At 29.1% G+C, this 16255-nt stretch overlaps 1 protein-coding gene across 1 annotated transcript in view; it reads right to left on the bottom strand.

The window, feature by feature from the left end:
• Positions 1-390: 390 nt before the first annotated feature.
• The window catches only part of LOC139904946 (uncharacterized), a 174281-nt gene continuing 158416 nt past the window's right edge, over positions 391-16255 (bottom strand). The window contains exons 2-3 of the mRNA XM_071887171.1: positions 2327-2496; positions 391-2265 (exon numbers count right to left, since the gene is read on the bottom strand). Of these exons, the coding sequence (XP_071743272.1) occupies positions 828-2222 (1395 nt within the window). The 5' untranslated portion in view covers positions 2223-2265; positions 2327-2496 and the 3' untranslated portion in view covers positions 391-827. The remainder of the gene's footprint in view (positions 2266-2326; positions 2497-16255) is intronic.

The raw sequence follows: 16255 nt of genomic DNA, 5'->3' as shown, positions 1-16255 counted from the left end.
AAAGTTATGTACAATTTTAACATTTTGGATGATCTTGACCTATGAATTTGACCTCTTACAATTTAATGGGATCATACTGTTAGAATATATAACCTTCTTACAAAGTATCACCAAAATCGATCTCTAACTTTTTTAGTAATACTGATTACAAACAAGGAAACCTAGGTAAAACCCCAAGTTTATTGGCGAACGTAATAACTTACTCTATTAAGGATTACTTTCCATTAAAATCACTTTAGTTCTGAAATAGTTACATTTTACACAAAATATTATCTTTGTTAAAAATAAGAAGTTTTTTGTAATCCCATGATAGCGATGCTTAATCTGTTAAAGAACAATTAAAAATATCTTTTAGTTATTTTGTAAACTTTAAAACATAATTATATATTCTTTCTATTTTATATTTTCTTTATTCGGCTCAAAATAAATATCAGACAAATTAAATATGTATAAGTAATTTTTTGTATATATATATAGGTATAGAGATATATGGTATGTTCATTATTAAAAAATACATTTGTTTGTAAGTTACATCGATATATAAACATTTGTCTATCATATTGAAAAGTAATTACAATTATGAATTATGATATATTTGGCATTTATTTTTAGAAAAATGAAGAATACATGCAAAATTGATGTATATTTGAAAGAAATACACTTTTAGTTTTAATATAATAGGTATATGGAGATGACGTCATTCGAACGGGAATATCAAGTAAACGTATTAGTTATTATGAATAATGTTTCCTTAAAAAATCATTGTTCGACAGCTGTTGAAATGAAAGAAATTATATCAATGATATTGTGAATAGAAGGGAAGGAGATCAAGTGTGGCGTACTCTCTCTTTCTTACTTTGAGATGAATAATTTTTTCTTCTACATTCTGATGATGATCCCTTCCCATTTCGAAAGTCCTCCACTGTAGCAACGAGAGTGGATGACGTATTGTTATGTTTCGAAGGAGAATTTCCTTTACATCTTCCATTGTTTAGATTGAGTGTATTGTTATTATTCATTTGTAGATGAGTTGAAGAGTTATTGAAGTAAATATCGTTAATATTGGAAGTCGTGTTTCCGTCTCCGTTATGGTCATAGTTGATTTCATGTTCAGAAAGGAGTGTGGAAGAGCATGGTAGTTGTGATATGGTATTGTTTCCTAGATTAGTAGAGCACAAAATATCTTCTATGCCTTCTTCCTTCTTTCCACTCAAGGACTTTAATAATTTCTTGCTCTTCCTCCAATAATACAAAGTTGTAGAAAATAAAATCCCAATGAGAGTGCCACATACTCCAAGAAGAGTCCATGATTCAAATAAGGGGGATCCCTGGTTTCTATACACTGATAATATACCAGCTTTATTCATGCAGTCTAGACAATGAGCACAACGAGAATCCAATGCAATTTCATTATTATGATAGAATGAGGTAGAGTCGTGTACGTCGTTATAGCGAGCATCTCCCTGAGGACGAGTCTGAACGGTTTGTTCCGGATTAATTCTAGACAAATTTTGAATGTCAGTTTTTTTACGGCAGGAGCATGATCCAGGATCCCATTTCATATCCTGTGAACGAGCTTCACAGTCTAACCTTTCTCTTTGATAAAGGGAGTTGTCACACTGGCAGGAACAAGTTTCATTCGAGAATAGAGAAGGATTTAGACAATGTGAAGGGTTTAGTGTCAAACAGGTACAGCTGCATTCCTCGTGTTCTTCAAGGATTAATTCCCGATATTTATCTTTCTTTTTATCAGAGCCAATGACATGTGTTCGGAGATGCATTCGAATTTTTTTCATTTTTCGTCTAATGGGGACACACGCAATATCTGGAGAGTTTCCACACCGCCCTTTACACCTATTCACATGAATCAAATCTGGTTCTTTATATCCAAGGAAGGAAACCAGAACCTCGGATTTCATACCAGGAAATGTAACTTTGACAGCGGTTTTGGCAAGACCACATGGATGAACAGCCTCTACCCTTCGGACAATCTCTTCCTTCATTGAATATTTTCCTCGACTTCTCCGATGACGCACTTTTCGTGTAGAAAAGAAAGTCAATGTTGTTGGACTCTCAGAGAAGCCATATGTTCTCGTAGTTCTTTCATCACTTCCAAATCTCTGACTCTTCATTTGGACATTGTCATCTTGTTCCTTTGTACTCAAAGGCATGGTGATTGTCATTGTACTAAGTGTTAAAAATATGAGTCTTTGAAAATTCATGATAATTCCTCATTCATTGTAATTAGTGACAAGTTACATTATCCTAAAAAAACATGCATGATTAAAAAGCTTCAAGTCTAAAAATTTAGAAATTCCAAACTTGCCATAAAGATAGTGTAAATCAACAAAAAATAAAATACAAATTTATACATTAATCTAGTTCATAGATGGCGAGATTTGCTTATTAATATAGTGTCCTCTTTGTAACGAAATTTTTACTCCAAGTGGCCCATCATCTTCCATCTTCCCACTATTTATTGATGGTTTTTATCACCTAAAAGTAAAAAAAAGAAATATTAATATTTCTACATATGATACTCGTTATCATTTAACTTGAATATGAATAATATTAATTAATGTTTGACAAACTTTATTGATACAATGTTAGAAATATTTTCATGATTTTTCATTATGTTTGTGACCTGCGTCCTGCTAGATATTAGTGCTCTCATTAATTAATTATTTATCTCCAATGCTATAAACCAAGTGGTAAAACAAAGACCACGTGATTAATATTTACTTAATTATGTTGGGTTAGCGATAACTTTTTTTGTGTCATAGGGCGTTGGAAATACTTTAATATTAATGTATAATGAACTACACAACCTCCCTGTATTAATCTTTTCTGTGATCTCTGTTGTCTCTCTAAGTTACCGATATACACCTTTTAAAAAATGATTTCTTGAATTTTCACGATATATTTTTTTTTCTTCAAAAAGTGGATTTTCTAATCTATTCCTTTTTTTTTAACTTGTAAAATGAATGAAGAATCTTCTCTTCAAGACGCATTATTTGATTTGTTAATTATCCGTATAGTCATTGTGGAGGTATAATAAATAAAGAGTTGAGTATATTAATATGTAAATATTCATACTTCATTTTGTAGTGATACGATCTAGTTTATTTTTTCTCTACAAAAAAACCAAAATAAAGTTTAAATATGAACATTACTCCATCAAAAATGATACAACTCCCTTTCAACTTAATGTCAAACTTAATTGAGGGATAAAAAAAATACATTTATCCAAGAAAGTCATATTAAATAAAGGGACTGTCTAAATAGATTAAAAACCTTGTTAATTTTGTTTGTAGAATGAAACCAAATGTATTCCTAATAAGTAATCGAATTATGGTCTATGATAAAGTAAAAGTGTCATAATAAGATTTACACATGAATTAAATGTAGGAGAGATGGGAGACAGTTGCAAAAATTTTTGTGTTTGGTTCAATTAACTCTGCCGCACCAAAATTAAAAGCAACATACAAACATATGTTTACGGTTTTTGGAATCTATTGAAAGATTATACCGATCTGTACTTTTACACGAATGGGATTTAGATACGATCCCTCAAATGTTGCAACTGTACCGTAGTTGCAAATAAAAAACAACAATATACCTTTAGTATATCCAGATTGTCAACTGAAACTATAAATATTTTACACACACCTATATTTAGTATTTTTTTAACAGATTAAATAATAAGAGTACAAATGCTATGTAGCATACATTTTTTTAAATATAAGCCCATAGGGATTTCAGCAATTTTTACATATCTACTCATGAGTAATGGTTAGAGTTGTATAAAATATGACCTAAACGCGAGTAGAAATTTTTCTGGTTTATAATGATGATTCTTTAATTCTTGAAGAGAGAACATCTAAGTATAAATTAATCACTAGTGTGTCTGCTCTTGAAAGACGGAGAGTAACATTGACGAATTGTTGGGGGAGTTATAAGTATAAGTCCTCTTTGGACTCATAAATTGAAAATCGACATCCGACTAGTTCTTGGCTATATGTCATTGATATAAACACGTAGGGATTTGTGTTTAAATAAGTGTTCCTCTCATAGCTGATTGAATCAAACGTCATGATAACTAAGCTGCTTCCTCCCAAACATTCCTCAAATTTTAAGGACTACCACGTTAATTTTCGGTTCCTTTTATTTTATTACTGGTAAATTTTAAACAATTCTAGTCATGTCTCTCCGTTTCTCACCGCAGCATCGATCTTTGACAAATTTGATTTTACCCATACAGTGTTTGCTACGTAAATAAACATTTTCCCTTTTTTTAAATTATGCCCTTTCATTTTTGTTGGCAAATAATTATTTTTTTACTAACGGTTATTTAGTTGAATATTTATTACTGCTTGCCATACAAACATAAAATAAAATTGTACAAATATAAGGCAACGGGGTATTTGTGCTACTACAGCAGATTCTAAAACCTAGTTCACACTAAAATTTTATGTAAAAATATATATTTTTTTTCTTCATTGCATTGACAAGGGTGTGGGGATGTTTTCCACTAATAAAAAGGAGGATGTCGTCTGCGTAGCCAAATATATTGTAATTCCCAAGAGTGCTTTCCCTTGAATGCTGTTTAATAATTTTCTTGCACTTATCTTTGAAGTGATTGCATGTCCCCTGTAAAACACCCATAGGAAATGATAGGTCTGATCATAGCTTCATACAACCAGATAGCTTGGTCTGAGGTCAGTCCCCATCTTTGTCCTATGATTGCCTTGACCATATTCCTTATCTAAGAACACTTGGAGGTTTTTTTTTTCTTCAAATGCTCTGTCCAGGTGAGGATGTTTTCCACTAATAAAAAGGAGGATGTCGTCTGTGTAGGCAAAGACATTGATTTGCCATTTTTTAAATGTAGAAAGTATTCTGATCTAATCATATTCCAAACAACCAGCGATTGGTTAAAAGTAAGACAATTTCCTTTTCGCCATTCAATAACAGGATTGATTGCCCTTTGCATTGCATTGACACAAACTTCTTCACTTTTAAGCTTGGCTGTGACCGTACGGGCACTTAGTAGATTTTTGTACCAGGATCTGATACATTCTGGAATACATTGTTTCTTCATTACTACATCAGCTGAATAAAATTGTATATAATCAAATGCACCTGTGCAATCAAAACTGACAACAAGTGTACATTGTTGTTGATAGATGGATTTTTCTATGGTTTCAGTTACTTGAAAAAGGACCGTCTCAGTTGATTGAGCTTTGTATATGCATGTTGTGAGTTGAGTGTTGGAATGACTTCGTCAACTTCCCAGTGTAAAATCCGCTCAAGTCCTTTAAACATAAAGTTGTAAAGAATGATCAGTTTAGAGGATGTGGCCAGACTGTAATCTTTTTTACCTGGTTTTGGCAGAAAACTTACTTTCATTTCTCTCCAGCATCTTGTTATATAACCAGCGATGAGGATGACTTTATAAAGTTCTGCAATATAGGCGATTTACTCATGGTTATCACATGGAAATAAAATACTCTTGCATTTGTTTCACCTTGACTAATGCCTCAATGTTCGGTTCCACACCCTTGAAATGACCCCCCAAAATTCCGTTTTAGCTTCAATCAGACGATTTAGAGATTTGATTTTGATCTCAATCTTACTAGAAAATGCCGAATACCACTGGTATGTGGAGGGAAATGCAACCAGTCATGTGAGCGCCGCTACAGCAACGCAAGGATACGAACCATGCATTGTGGCCCAGAATGCCTTCAGGATTTTATTCTAAAAAATAGCCTTTGCTCCGGAGTCACTCACCAGGTCAAGAAACTTGTCTTCGATGTCTTTTGCTTCCTTCAGGAAGTTGTCGACTCGAAAGCCGAAGGGATCCCTCGTGAACTCCTTTATTGGGTTGTCGTTTTTGAAGTTCGGAAAATAGGGCTAAACTCGTCCAGCATCCAGTTAAGGTTGTTCTTAAGAATGTCTCTGATGCCAACATCAGTCTGAATGATTTGCCCCCCCTCCCCCATTTCTCGCGCATTCACAAATCCAAATCTTAACATACAATATTACCACAACACACATAAACTATAAACTATCTGTTAGCCAACTGTTACACAAAGGAGGTACGCGACAGGAGTGTTTTTGCAGGGATCCACCGTTATCATTTTCAACCGAACAGTGTAATCACTTTTACACAAACATGACTCTCATATATTGTTTTTTTTCTTAAATATTAAAACAGCTTATAAATGGTTGGGATTTGAAATTTGGTTGAAATTTTGAAGTAGAGGTTCTTCTGTCCGACCGAGCATTCCCCACTATTTTAGAAGAAGATGTTCACACACCACGATTTATTAAATAATGAACAAAAAAGAAGAAAGAGCACACACATCAACAACCATTTTTCCTTTTCTGATCGATATACCTAGTTTTTTCTTCACACACATCTCCTTTTTACTTATAGATTTTGAAACGTCACCTATTTATTATATTTTATAAAGCCCGGTAAACTTGTATCCCTTATTTTATTTATATAGAGCAGAGGTTCCTAATTTTTTTTCCCCCCACAAACCACTGTCGACTGTTTATTTTCCGTAGATCCACTATTGAATTTTCTTAAACTTATTATTTTTATTGTCAGCTTAGACTCTGCTTCTCATTTTGATAGGGTTCTTTTTAAATTTTCTAATTGTAATACTAGAGGAAAGAGAAAAAAATATATCGAAGAAACATAAAATCTAAGTACATATTGGGATTGGGACGAAACAAATCAAAAAATAATTTCCAATTAAAATTTACATTTTGTGTAATTTCGTAACCTGCTTAAATATGTATGTAGACCCCCAATTTTTTCTTTTGCTAACATAGATCCCTGAAAGCTCTATATCGAGACTTAAAGGTCAATATAGAATACTTTGAGAACCAGTGATATAGACACATAAATATGGATTGATTCGAGGATTGTCTAGCTTAATAGTTCCTTTCCTATATAAGCATTGTCACTGCCTATTATTTTTGTATAATAATATATTGTATATCCTTATTACAAGTTCATTCCACATCTATATCCAGCATATATATATATCTATCATTTCTGTCTAAGATTACCAATAGTACAAAGAAGCTGTAATAAAACAAAACATCTTTATATCGAAAAATGTAAATGAGCTACCCATACATTAACAAAAGGGAATCTGAAGGAAGCAGGCAATGATTAGAAATCCAATATTATATTGCATACCCGATGATACTAGTGAGTATCAATATATAAAGTACTTAAATTGTTCCCATGTTTTTTTGTTTTTTTTTGTTAGATCTACCTCGTATTGTTCCCTCTAGCTAAAAGTATACACTCAGTTATACTCTCTTCAGTCCTTACTCGATATAATTTAGGTTTCACTATATGCTGTACGTCTTTTCACATCACGATTGTCTTAATAAAACCTACAATTTATTAAGACACGAAAGTACAATATATTAGTTATTATCATTGACAATCTCAAACAGTCCGCATTAAAATAATAGTCTCATATTAAAAAGTGAAACAATAACATACAAGACTACGTGATGTGTTGTATCGATCCTTATTTATTCGGCCCAGTCCAGTCTGAGTACCTGTTCTACTGTTCCTTAGTACTGTCAGTCCTTAGGAACCCACCTTGACTGTCAGTTCTTGATTTTTTCCCTAAATAAGTTGATGGTTTATTAAGCCAAATAAGATATTTATTTGGAGTATTGCAGATACCTTTAAAAAATATTTATGTTTTCATTATAATGCTAAATAATAAAATGATATTATAATTTTACTTAGATATCTATATTATCTATTATATTATATAACCGAATAATTATAATTAAAAGGAAAAATACCACATCTATAAGGGGCGACACAACACTAGGGATGTGGATATAAATTACAAACCTTCTACTCTAAAGGTTAAAATGGGGTACATGCAAATTAAAATAATTATATATACCGCTAGATGACGCTTCATACTTGGGCCTTGTTCATATTATTGAACGAAAAAAAAACTACGGTGAATTGCATTTATATAGGCTAACACTGCTCAACAGCAAAAATGTGAAAACATCGAAATAGTTGGGTTTGATCCCTTGATTCCAAATAGGTCTTAGTTTTTCTGTATCATCCTCATGGTCTTTAGAAAAAAGCTATAATTTTTATTTTATTTTGGATACTTTTAAGATTCAAAGCTATTTTAACCGCTTGTTGTTGAAGATATGGATAAAGGATACTAATATATTTCAAAGCTGAACGATCCCAAAACCATTTTCGTAATGTATTTATTATCTTTAAACTTTAGTTATCTTTGTTAAAAGTAGAAAACGTGTTTTTTTTAGGGGCCCATAGCTCCAAAAAGAATATATCCAGAAAGAGTAAAAATGTCTAATTTGATAACTGAAAGTCTGAACAATAATTTAACAAAGACTAATTTAACAGAAAACTCTCGATATCTTTGTAATATTTCAAGGATACAGTTCATTTTTGAATTTATCTTAAAAGATAAATTTATTTAATTGTTAAAGGGCCAAGAGAAGAAAAGGCTAGTAAATTTAGAGAAGAAAAGGGTAGGATGAAAATGGGGGAACTCTAACATTTTTTCGCATAAGTTGAAAATTTCGTGAAAATCATCATTATTAAAGATAATTTAGTAGAGGGTATTCAAAATTATTTAATGATTCAAAAAATTAAATACATTGTCTTAAAATAATAATTTTGATTTTTTTAGCCAAAAGTTACTAATGTAGATACTCCGATAAGAAATATACCTTTATTTTCTAATTTAGAATTCAATTCCCATTCGATTTTCAAATTAATTTTATGAATATTTGGGTAAACATATTCAAAACTTATGTTAAAAATATCAGCATTTTGCATTTTTAGTTTGTTTTTGAAAGATAAAAAGGTTATTTAGTCATTTAAACTGCTCTGGTATTTTCTATTATTGAAAAAGTAGAAAGGAAATATCAATTTAGGGGGAAATTCTTTTTGAAACTTTTGAAAAATTGTTTATTCTTCTAAAATAGTTATTTGAGAGAAATGGTTAAATCTTGATTTTTCTTGTATATTTAATTTTCTTTGTTCCAATTTTTAAGTAATATTTACTAAAAGGCGGTTTTTATAAAATAATTTATTATTTTTTTTTTAAGTGACCTTTTATTAAAAAAAGACCAAGCCTTGTCTTCATTTCTTTTTAAAAATAAGTTAACTTATTTTTTATGGAAAATGACCATCCCATTTTTCACGAAACAAATAAAAAAGGACATTTTTTCCACATTAAATTTTCTTTTCCAGTCATAAAATAAATAATCCAAATTTTTCTCGAGTCTAATAATCCTTGTGGGTGTGAATCTACATCCCCCCTTCTCCAGTAGAAGCTGTCCTGGTCATTAAAATCAATCTTTAAGAAAGATATCACCCTGTATATCCATCACAAATCTTTTTACTCCAAAATTCAAATCTAAGTATAGCATTGATTGGGTTAATAATAAACATAATTAATCGATTTAGCATTGATAATTATTTGAAATTTTTTATCGGAGAAAAAAATTAATTGAGATATTATTTTTTACCCAGATTTATAAATTTGTAAAATGTACATCTATGTATTCGTTCATAGATACATGGATGAAAAAAAAACAAATCTGATTATTATAATTTGAAAATGTTGGTATTTTCATATTTTATATATATACGACATGATAGCTCTCATCCATCAGTTCAAAATAAACCTTTTATTAAAAAAGAAGAAAAAAGATACAAATTTTTGGCTATGGATTTTTCATTCCTATGGAGATGATATAAATAGAGTAGTAATTTTTTGAAAAAATTATTTTATCAAAATTTTTATTGAGAGAACACTTTTTACTAAACTTGGAATATAATTACTTTCAACTTTATTTGATTTAACACTTCTATTGTATCATGCAGCATTTCCTCCAAAAAAAACAGAAAAAAGGTACAAAATCATCTGTTAGTTTGCCAAATAAGGCAATCACAACAAACTGCTATTTATTTTTTAAGTACTTACAGACTATCGTTGTCATATTATTTCTTTACAATTTTTTTTAATGAATTACATTATATGTTTCTTAACATTAAAACCCTAGTTAGATTTTATTCGATATTGTATTATAATATTAATTTTTAAGATTTTATTAAAAGTGTAACTATATATTTTTATTTCTCTGTGATAGCCAAAATATCTTCATAGAAATAATAAAATGGCCAATATATATATATATATAAATGCGACGTGTATCAACAAGAAATTGTATTTCTAATTTTTGGAAACAGAGCATAAGTGATATAACTTATTACTTTGTTTAGTTATCAAAAATAATGAATTATGAAAAAGCCATGATGTATCAAGTAAGAGGAGAGAATCGATTGCTGACAAAAAAATAAATAGGCAATTTTTGTGTATGCGAGGTAACGCCGCATTAAATATGAATATTACTTAATCAAAAATGATGCACAGTTCGAATACAAAAGTCAAATAACTCGTTCAATATCCTTAAAAAGTTACTTATTTTGTTGTAGTTCAAAGCTCTTTTGTATAAATTCCCTGCTCTCATAATTTATCCATCTATGTAAATCATTCTAACGATGTATATTCCATGGCAAAGAAGACAATAAAAAATGTATTATAATAAAATATCATTAAACGATTTTCTTTTCTGATTCAATAAATCTGAAAAAAGGACTCTAGATATCGTCATAAAAGACATAAAAATAAACCCCATAATATAAATTCTCCTTCTTTATGACAAAGATATAGCCAGCTTCATATAATGTACCTACATAATCCAGGTACAATAATAATAATAATGGTTGAGGATCAGACATTGTATGACCTACGTATGAAGCTGAGTCAAAATAAATAAATATAGAATATATAAATTTTAAGGGATAACGTATTTTTAAAGTAAAATATTGCGAAAGCAATTTGAGAAAATGATTTGTCATCAGTTCTTGCTTTTATCTTAAAGATATCTCTGATTGCATTTATTTTTCCTTAATATTATCCTGTATTTAAGGAAATCCTGAGCAAAAGTATATTTTTTTCTGTGTTTATACCTTTATACATGTACTTTGCCTACAACAAAGATAGGAAGAATGAATGAGGGATCATAAAAACTTACTTTGATACCATAAATCTCTTACCAGCACAAACTTTTTCATAATGATACAAATGTATGTTTATGTTTTGTTTGTAGGTATATGATTGCTAAAAACACAAGGATAATTATTATGCCTGAATAAATGCTATAAAATGTAAAATATAACTTTATACATATGTACCTGCTTTTTAAAATAATCCCATATTTTAAAGACTTATATTGCATAAAATAAATATCTGAGAAGTTTTGTTGTTAAATATATTTTCCCCCCAAAAATATATGTTAACAAAACATTACAATTTTATAATTGCTGTGAAACATATATTTTTTTGCAAAAAAATGGAAACATCCCAAAGGGAACAGATTATAACTCTATTAAAAGCTGGGCAAACTTCCAAGTAAATCTAAAAAAGTCCTAAGGTCAATTGGAAAAATGTTTACAGGTGCAAAAGCGATTGGAGAATAGAATTAAGTAGTATGATAGAAGGTCAGGGAGTGGAACAACCAAAACTGTAAGAATTCCAAGATTGATCAAGGCTGTCTGTGAAAAAAATCGACAAAATCCACGAAGATCAATTCAGGGAATGTTGGAGAGGTAGGCCAATCCTTATCCTACAAGAAATTAGGATGTTCACATGGTAACCTTCGAGAATAAATGAAACCAAATTTCAGATAATGTAGTACTTGGTAGTTGTAATGCAGTTTGAAAGGGATTGGTCATTGTAAAAAAGGGCAAAGGGGGTCAAATTGAACAAATATGTCCAATTTTCAATTTCTATATTTGCTCAAAAAAGTTTGAGCTAGAATAAGTCGACAACAACTCTAGGTTTGTGAAATGTTTATAAAAATAAAATTGTATTACTGAATTATTGATAAACGATCCTAAAGTTTCAATAAGAAATATTTATAAAAAGTAAAAAAGTTTTAAAAATGTGAATAAAAATATTAATAGCAATCCCTATTTTTTAAATTAATTGTTAATTCTAAAAAGGTGTTGTAATATACGCGATACACGTAGGTACAGCTTTTTCATAGTTATTATCTTTTTTGATAGGAAAGTCCTTTTTTAAGGGATAATATAAATATATTTATGACAGTTCTTTTGTAGTTCTAGAAAAATTATTTTTTCAAAAAGTCCTTTTGACTTTATTGTATTTGATTTAAAAATTAGCTTTTTTTTAAAAATAACTAATTTCACATAAGAAATGAAAACGAAAACTATAATATAATTTACATTTCTAAATATTTCTGGTTAAAACTAAAAGATAGTCAATTATTGATCATGCAGTACTACACTTTATAAATATTTATCAAACTTAAAGTTGTTGTCGACTTATTGCAACCCATTTTTTTTTTTTTGAAGCAATAAAAATAGAAAATTGGATATGAATGATAAATTTCTTCAAAATTTCAAAAATGTTTTTTAAACGTTACAACTCGATACATATAGATATCAAGGGAAATTAAATAGCTTTCAATAGTGTAGGGAAGCTCCGACAAAAAAAAACCCTGTTTTTAGTAGCTTGTATATCTATGTATAATATGTAAAATGCTTATAAATATTATTACTGAAATAACTGTTCTAAAAAGTATACATCACGTACAGAGCTATGAGTAATCTCCTCACTCATTTTATTTATGAGTGTGGATCATAAAGGATCAATAAGAGCATACATAAATTTACAATTTGTAATGTAAGGGTATGTCTTTGTTTCTTACCTCTAAATATTTGATCTTGAGAACATTTCGTTAAGTCATAAATGCTAAGGATATATAAATACTGACCTCCAGAAAAAGTTTTCTCCTTATTTGCGCTACCTACAAAATCTGGATTTCTATGAAAAATCTAACAATCTCATTTTCATTTCATCTAAAACATTCATATAGAACGAAATATAGCAATAAATATTGACGTAACCCCTAAGGATCTTGTACAAGATACAACACAAGAAAATATAGATATAGAGAAAGGTGCTAATTCATATCTATAGCTATCATGTATATTTAATATACATAGTAAAATTGCTACAAGCACTTCTACAATCCTGATGAAAAAATAAAAAGTTTTACATTTCCGCATGTAAGTATCAAAAGATAACAGAATCGACTTATATATAAGGTAATAACCAAAAAATATATTTTTTCAATATCACATATATTTACAATGCATAGATAAGCATATATATACCTTGTTTAAATAGTTTTGTTTGAATTTAAGGTGTGAACATATTAATACAGTACAAAGTAAATGATACTTCAAATGTATCTAAAAAGTTTATTTCATCAGTACAAAGTAAATGATACTTCAAATGTATCTAAAAAGTTTATTTGATCAGCAGTTTTCTGCATTCGCACCCAACAAAAATGAAGCAAAAGGTGTTTGTATTTAATAATTAAATGCTCAAATTATAAATTATAACCAGATACAACAAATATTTTCATAAGATATATAATAGTTCATGAAATCAAAATTGAAATCAACTTTTTAGAATAAATCTAATTATTTTGCAATTAAAAAATGAACAAAGCCCACTTTTTAAGATATATTTTTTAATAAATTTTATATTTATTTCGTCGAAATAAGTAGATCTTTCAAGATACAATATAAATTTAGGAAAATAGTATCAACTGAGAGTGGTAAATATTTTTCACTCCGCTTATAGTATTTTTCAACCGGAGTTCTTGATACAAGAATGTTCCGACAACTTCCATTGAATTTCTGATGAATAGGCTTGTTATTTCACTTCCACTTTCTGAATGATTTCATGAGTTGATTGAATACTTACTGATGGTATGGTGAATATGTTGAGAAGGTCTAAGTAATTGATATCCTCATCTCCTGAATGGTGTTGAAAGATTTTATTTTTCTTGATTATGATGTCCTCAGGTTCTTTTTTTTTCTTCTTCCTCGGAAAGAAGAGACACTATCTCATTATAGAGGAAAAGAGTATTGTGATTTTGAGGTAAATGTGAAATTTGAGGAACAGGTAATTCAAACTGGAATGATTGATTTGTTGTGCCTGTGGCCTATGATTGAATTTGGTAAATATAAATACTATAAGGAAGCAATCTTAATACTGGACCCTTCATTTGCGAAAATGTGTCACCACACATTACCATCCTTTTATTGATAACTAGTCTTTCAGAGAATGGGAGACAATTTAGTTTCATTTAATGCATTCAAGGATTAAAGTACAATACATTGAGGAGTGTTATAATTATATTTGATTTACTGAATTTACTTTTAGAAATTATTGAAAAAACCAACCACTAAACTACGAATAAAAAAGTTTTTCAGCTCAAACCTGGGTTGGTAGCCAAAAATTTCATAATAAGTTGTGTTGTCACAATACCAATATTTTACATATAATTAGAAATATTTTATATCATAATATAAGTTTTTGAGATGTTTAATGAAATACTTTTTTTTTTAAATAGCGGGATCATTTTTTTGTTTTGAGTCGCAAAACAAGTTCTGAGCAACAATAAAATTAATTTAGATTTCAAATCTCTAAAATGAATGTACATAGATTACTTAATGTGCAGTTACATATCCTATTAATATTGTTTTGATCTTTAAGAATATACCTTATTGTTACAAAACATGAAAACTTGACTTGACTTGTCAAAATTCCCATTGTGATGATTTCCTTTGAAATACTTTTGATTGTTTAATATTCCTTTATTAGTTATTTTGTCTTTCAAAACATGTTTATTTGATGAATTTGTGGACTAAGTATGGAATGTAGAGGAGTTAGGCATAATGGCAATTCCTTTGTGTTAAAAAACCTCAATCTTTATCATTGAATGGTTGAGTTTAATTGGATTCTTTTTTGATTGCTTTATATTAGGATTTAGCGATATTAATTTAGAGTCAACATTTAGTTAATATATCATTATTATAAGATGCATTTTCTTACAATGTTCCCTCTTTTATTTTTGCAATCTTTGCATTTTTTTCATTCTCTTTTTCAATCAATTAAATCATTTGACAATTAATTTAGACAACGTCTCAAACCAAGGGCCGTTATTGTTGAACTAGAGACTTTATTCTTTAACTTTTACGAAAAATAGATATAAATATGATAAAGCAGTTCAAATATTACTACACACTTCCTTTAAAAAAATTAAAACATCAATGTTTTTTTTACATGAAAGAATATATAATTCTTATCATTGTCAACTTTTTTTTTTCATACATTTTTTAGGCATTACCATATGGCTTATTTCTTATTATTAATCAATATGTCTTTATCATAATATTATATATGTTCTAGATATAGAAAAAAAAAGAGACAAAACATACATATTATAATTTCCGTTGAAAGTAAAATAAATAAAAATCTTAATTTCAAACATTGAATGTCCCAATTTTAATACTTTTTTAAGGAAATGCATGGACAAAAATCAAACTAAATAATGTTTGAAGGTTACATGACCAGAAAAGTAAAAATCAACAATTTCCTTTAAGCATTTGTATATCCTATTAGGTATTTTTAAGGTATCTTTTCAACAATACTAACGCATTTTTTATTGAATACAATAAGAAAAATAAAAACTTATTCAGTGGAAGTTTAATTTCACTGAGGAGTTTGATCTTTTTAATCTATTTATGTTTGGTATCCAATTTGAGCCGTTTTTATTAAATAGTGAAGAAATTAACAAAAGTAATACATTTTTTAAAATTTAATTTAGATACCCTCCTGATTAGATATTACAAAATGTTGATGGCTTAAGTGTAATACAACTATGACTATACTATCAAAGGTCATCGTATTATAAAACTTTTTATTGAAAATTAAAAAATAAATAAATGGTCCAAAATCAGTAGGTTGTTGATCAATTACGTAATTAACTCATAACTCTAGAAATCTTCTTTATTTGGTGTAGAGATATTCACAGTATAAAATATGGCCATGTACATTAATGTATGTACGCAATTTTTTGATATTTCCCTCATCCCATGTTGCCAATTTGCTGCACATAATGTAATGTTTATTATAACTTATGTTCGTAATTTTAACCCCTCCCCCTCCTACCTGTGCACTTTATTACTTAGCCACCTAAAGTTCAAGACAATAATACTTGGAAAGTGTTAGGGAAAACTTGTTTCTTGTTGGTACAGTTGAATTCAAAT

Source organism: Lepeophtheirus salmonis, chromosome 3 (assembly GCF_016086655.4).
Source record: "Lepeophtheirus salmonis chromosome 3, UVic_Lsal_1.4, whole genome shotgun sequence".
NCBI classification, from domain to species: Eukaryota; Metazoa; Arthropoda; class Copepoda; order Siphonostomatoida; family Caligidae; genus Lepeophtheirus; species Lepeophtheirus salmonis.
The sequence above is the reverse complement of the archived record's forward strand: the minus strand, read 5'-3'. Positions and strand labels throughout refer to the sequence as shown.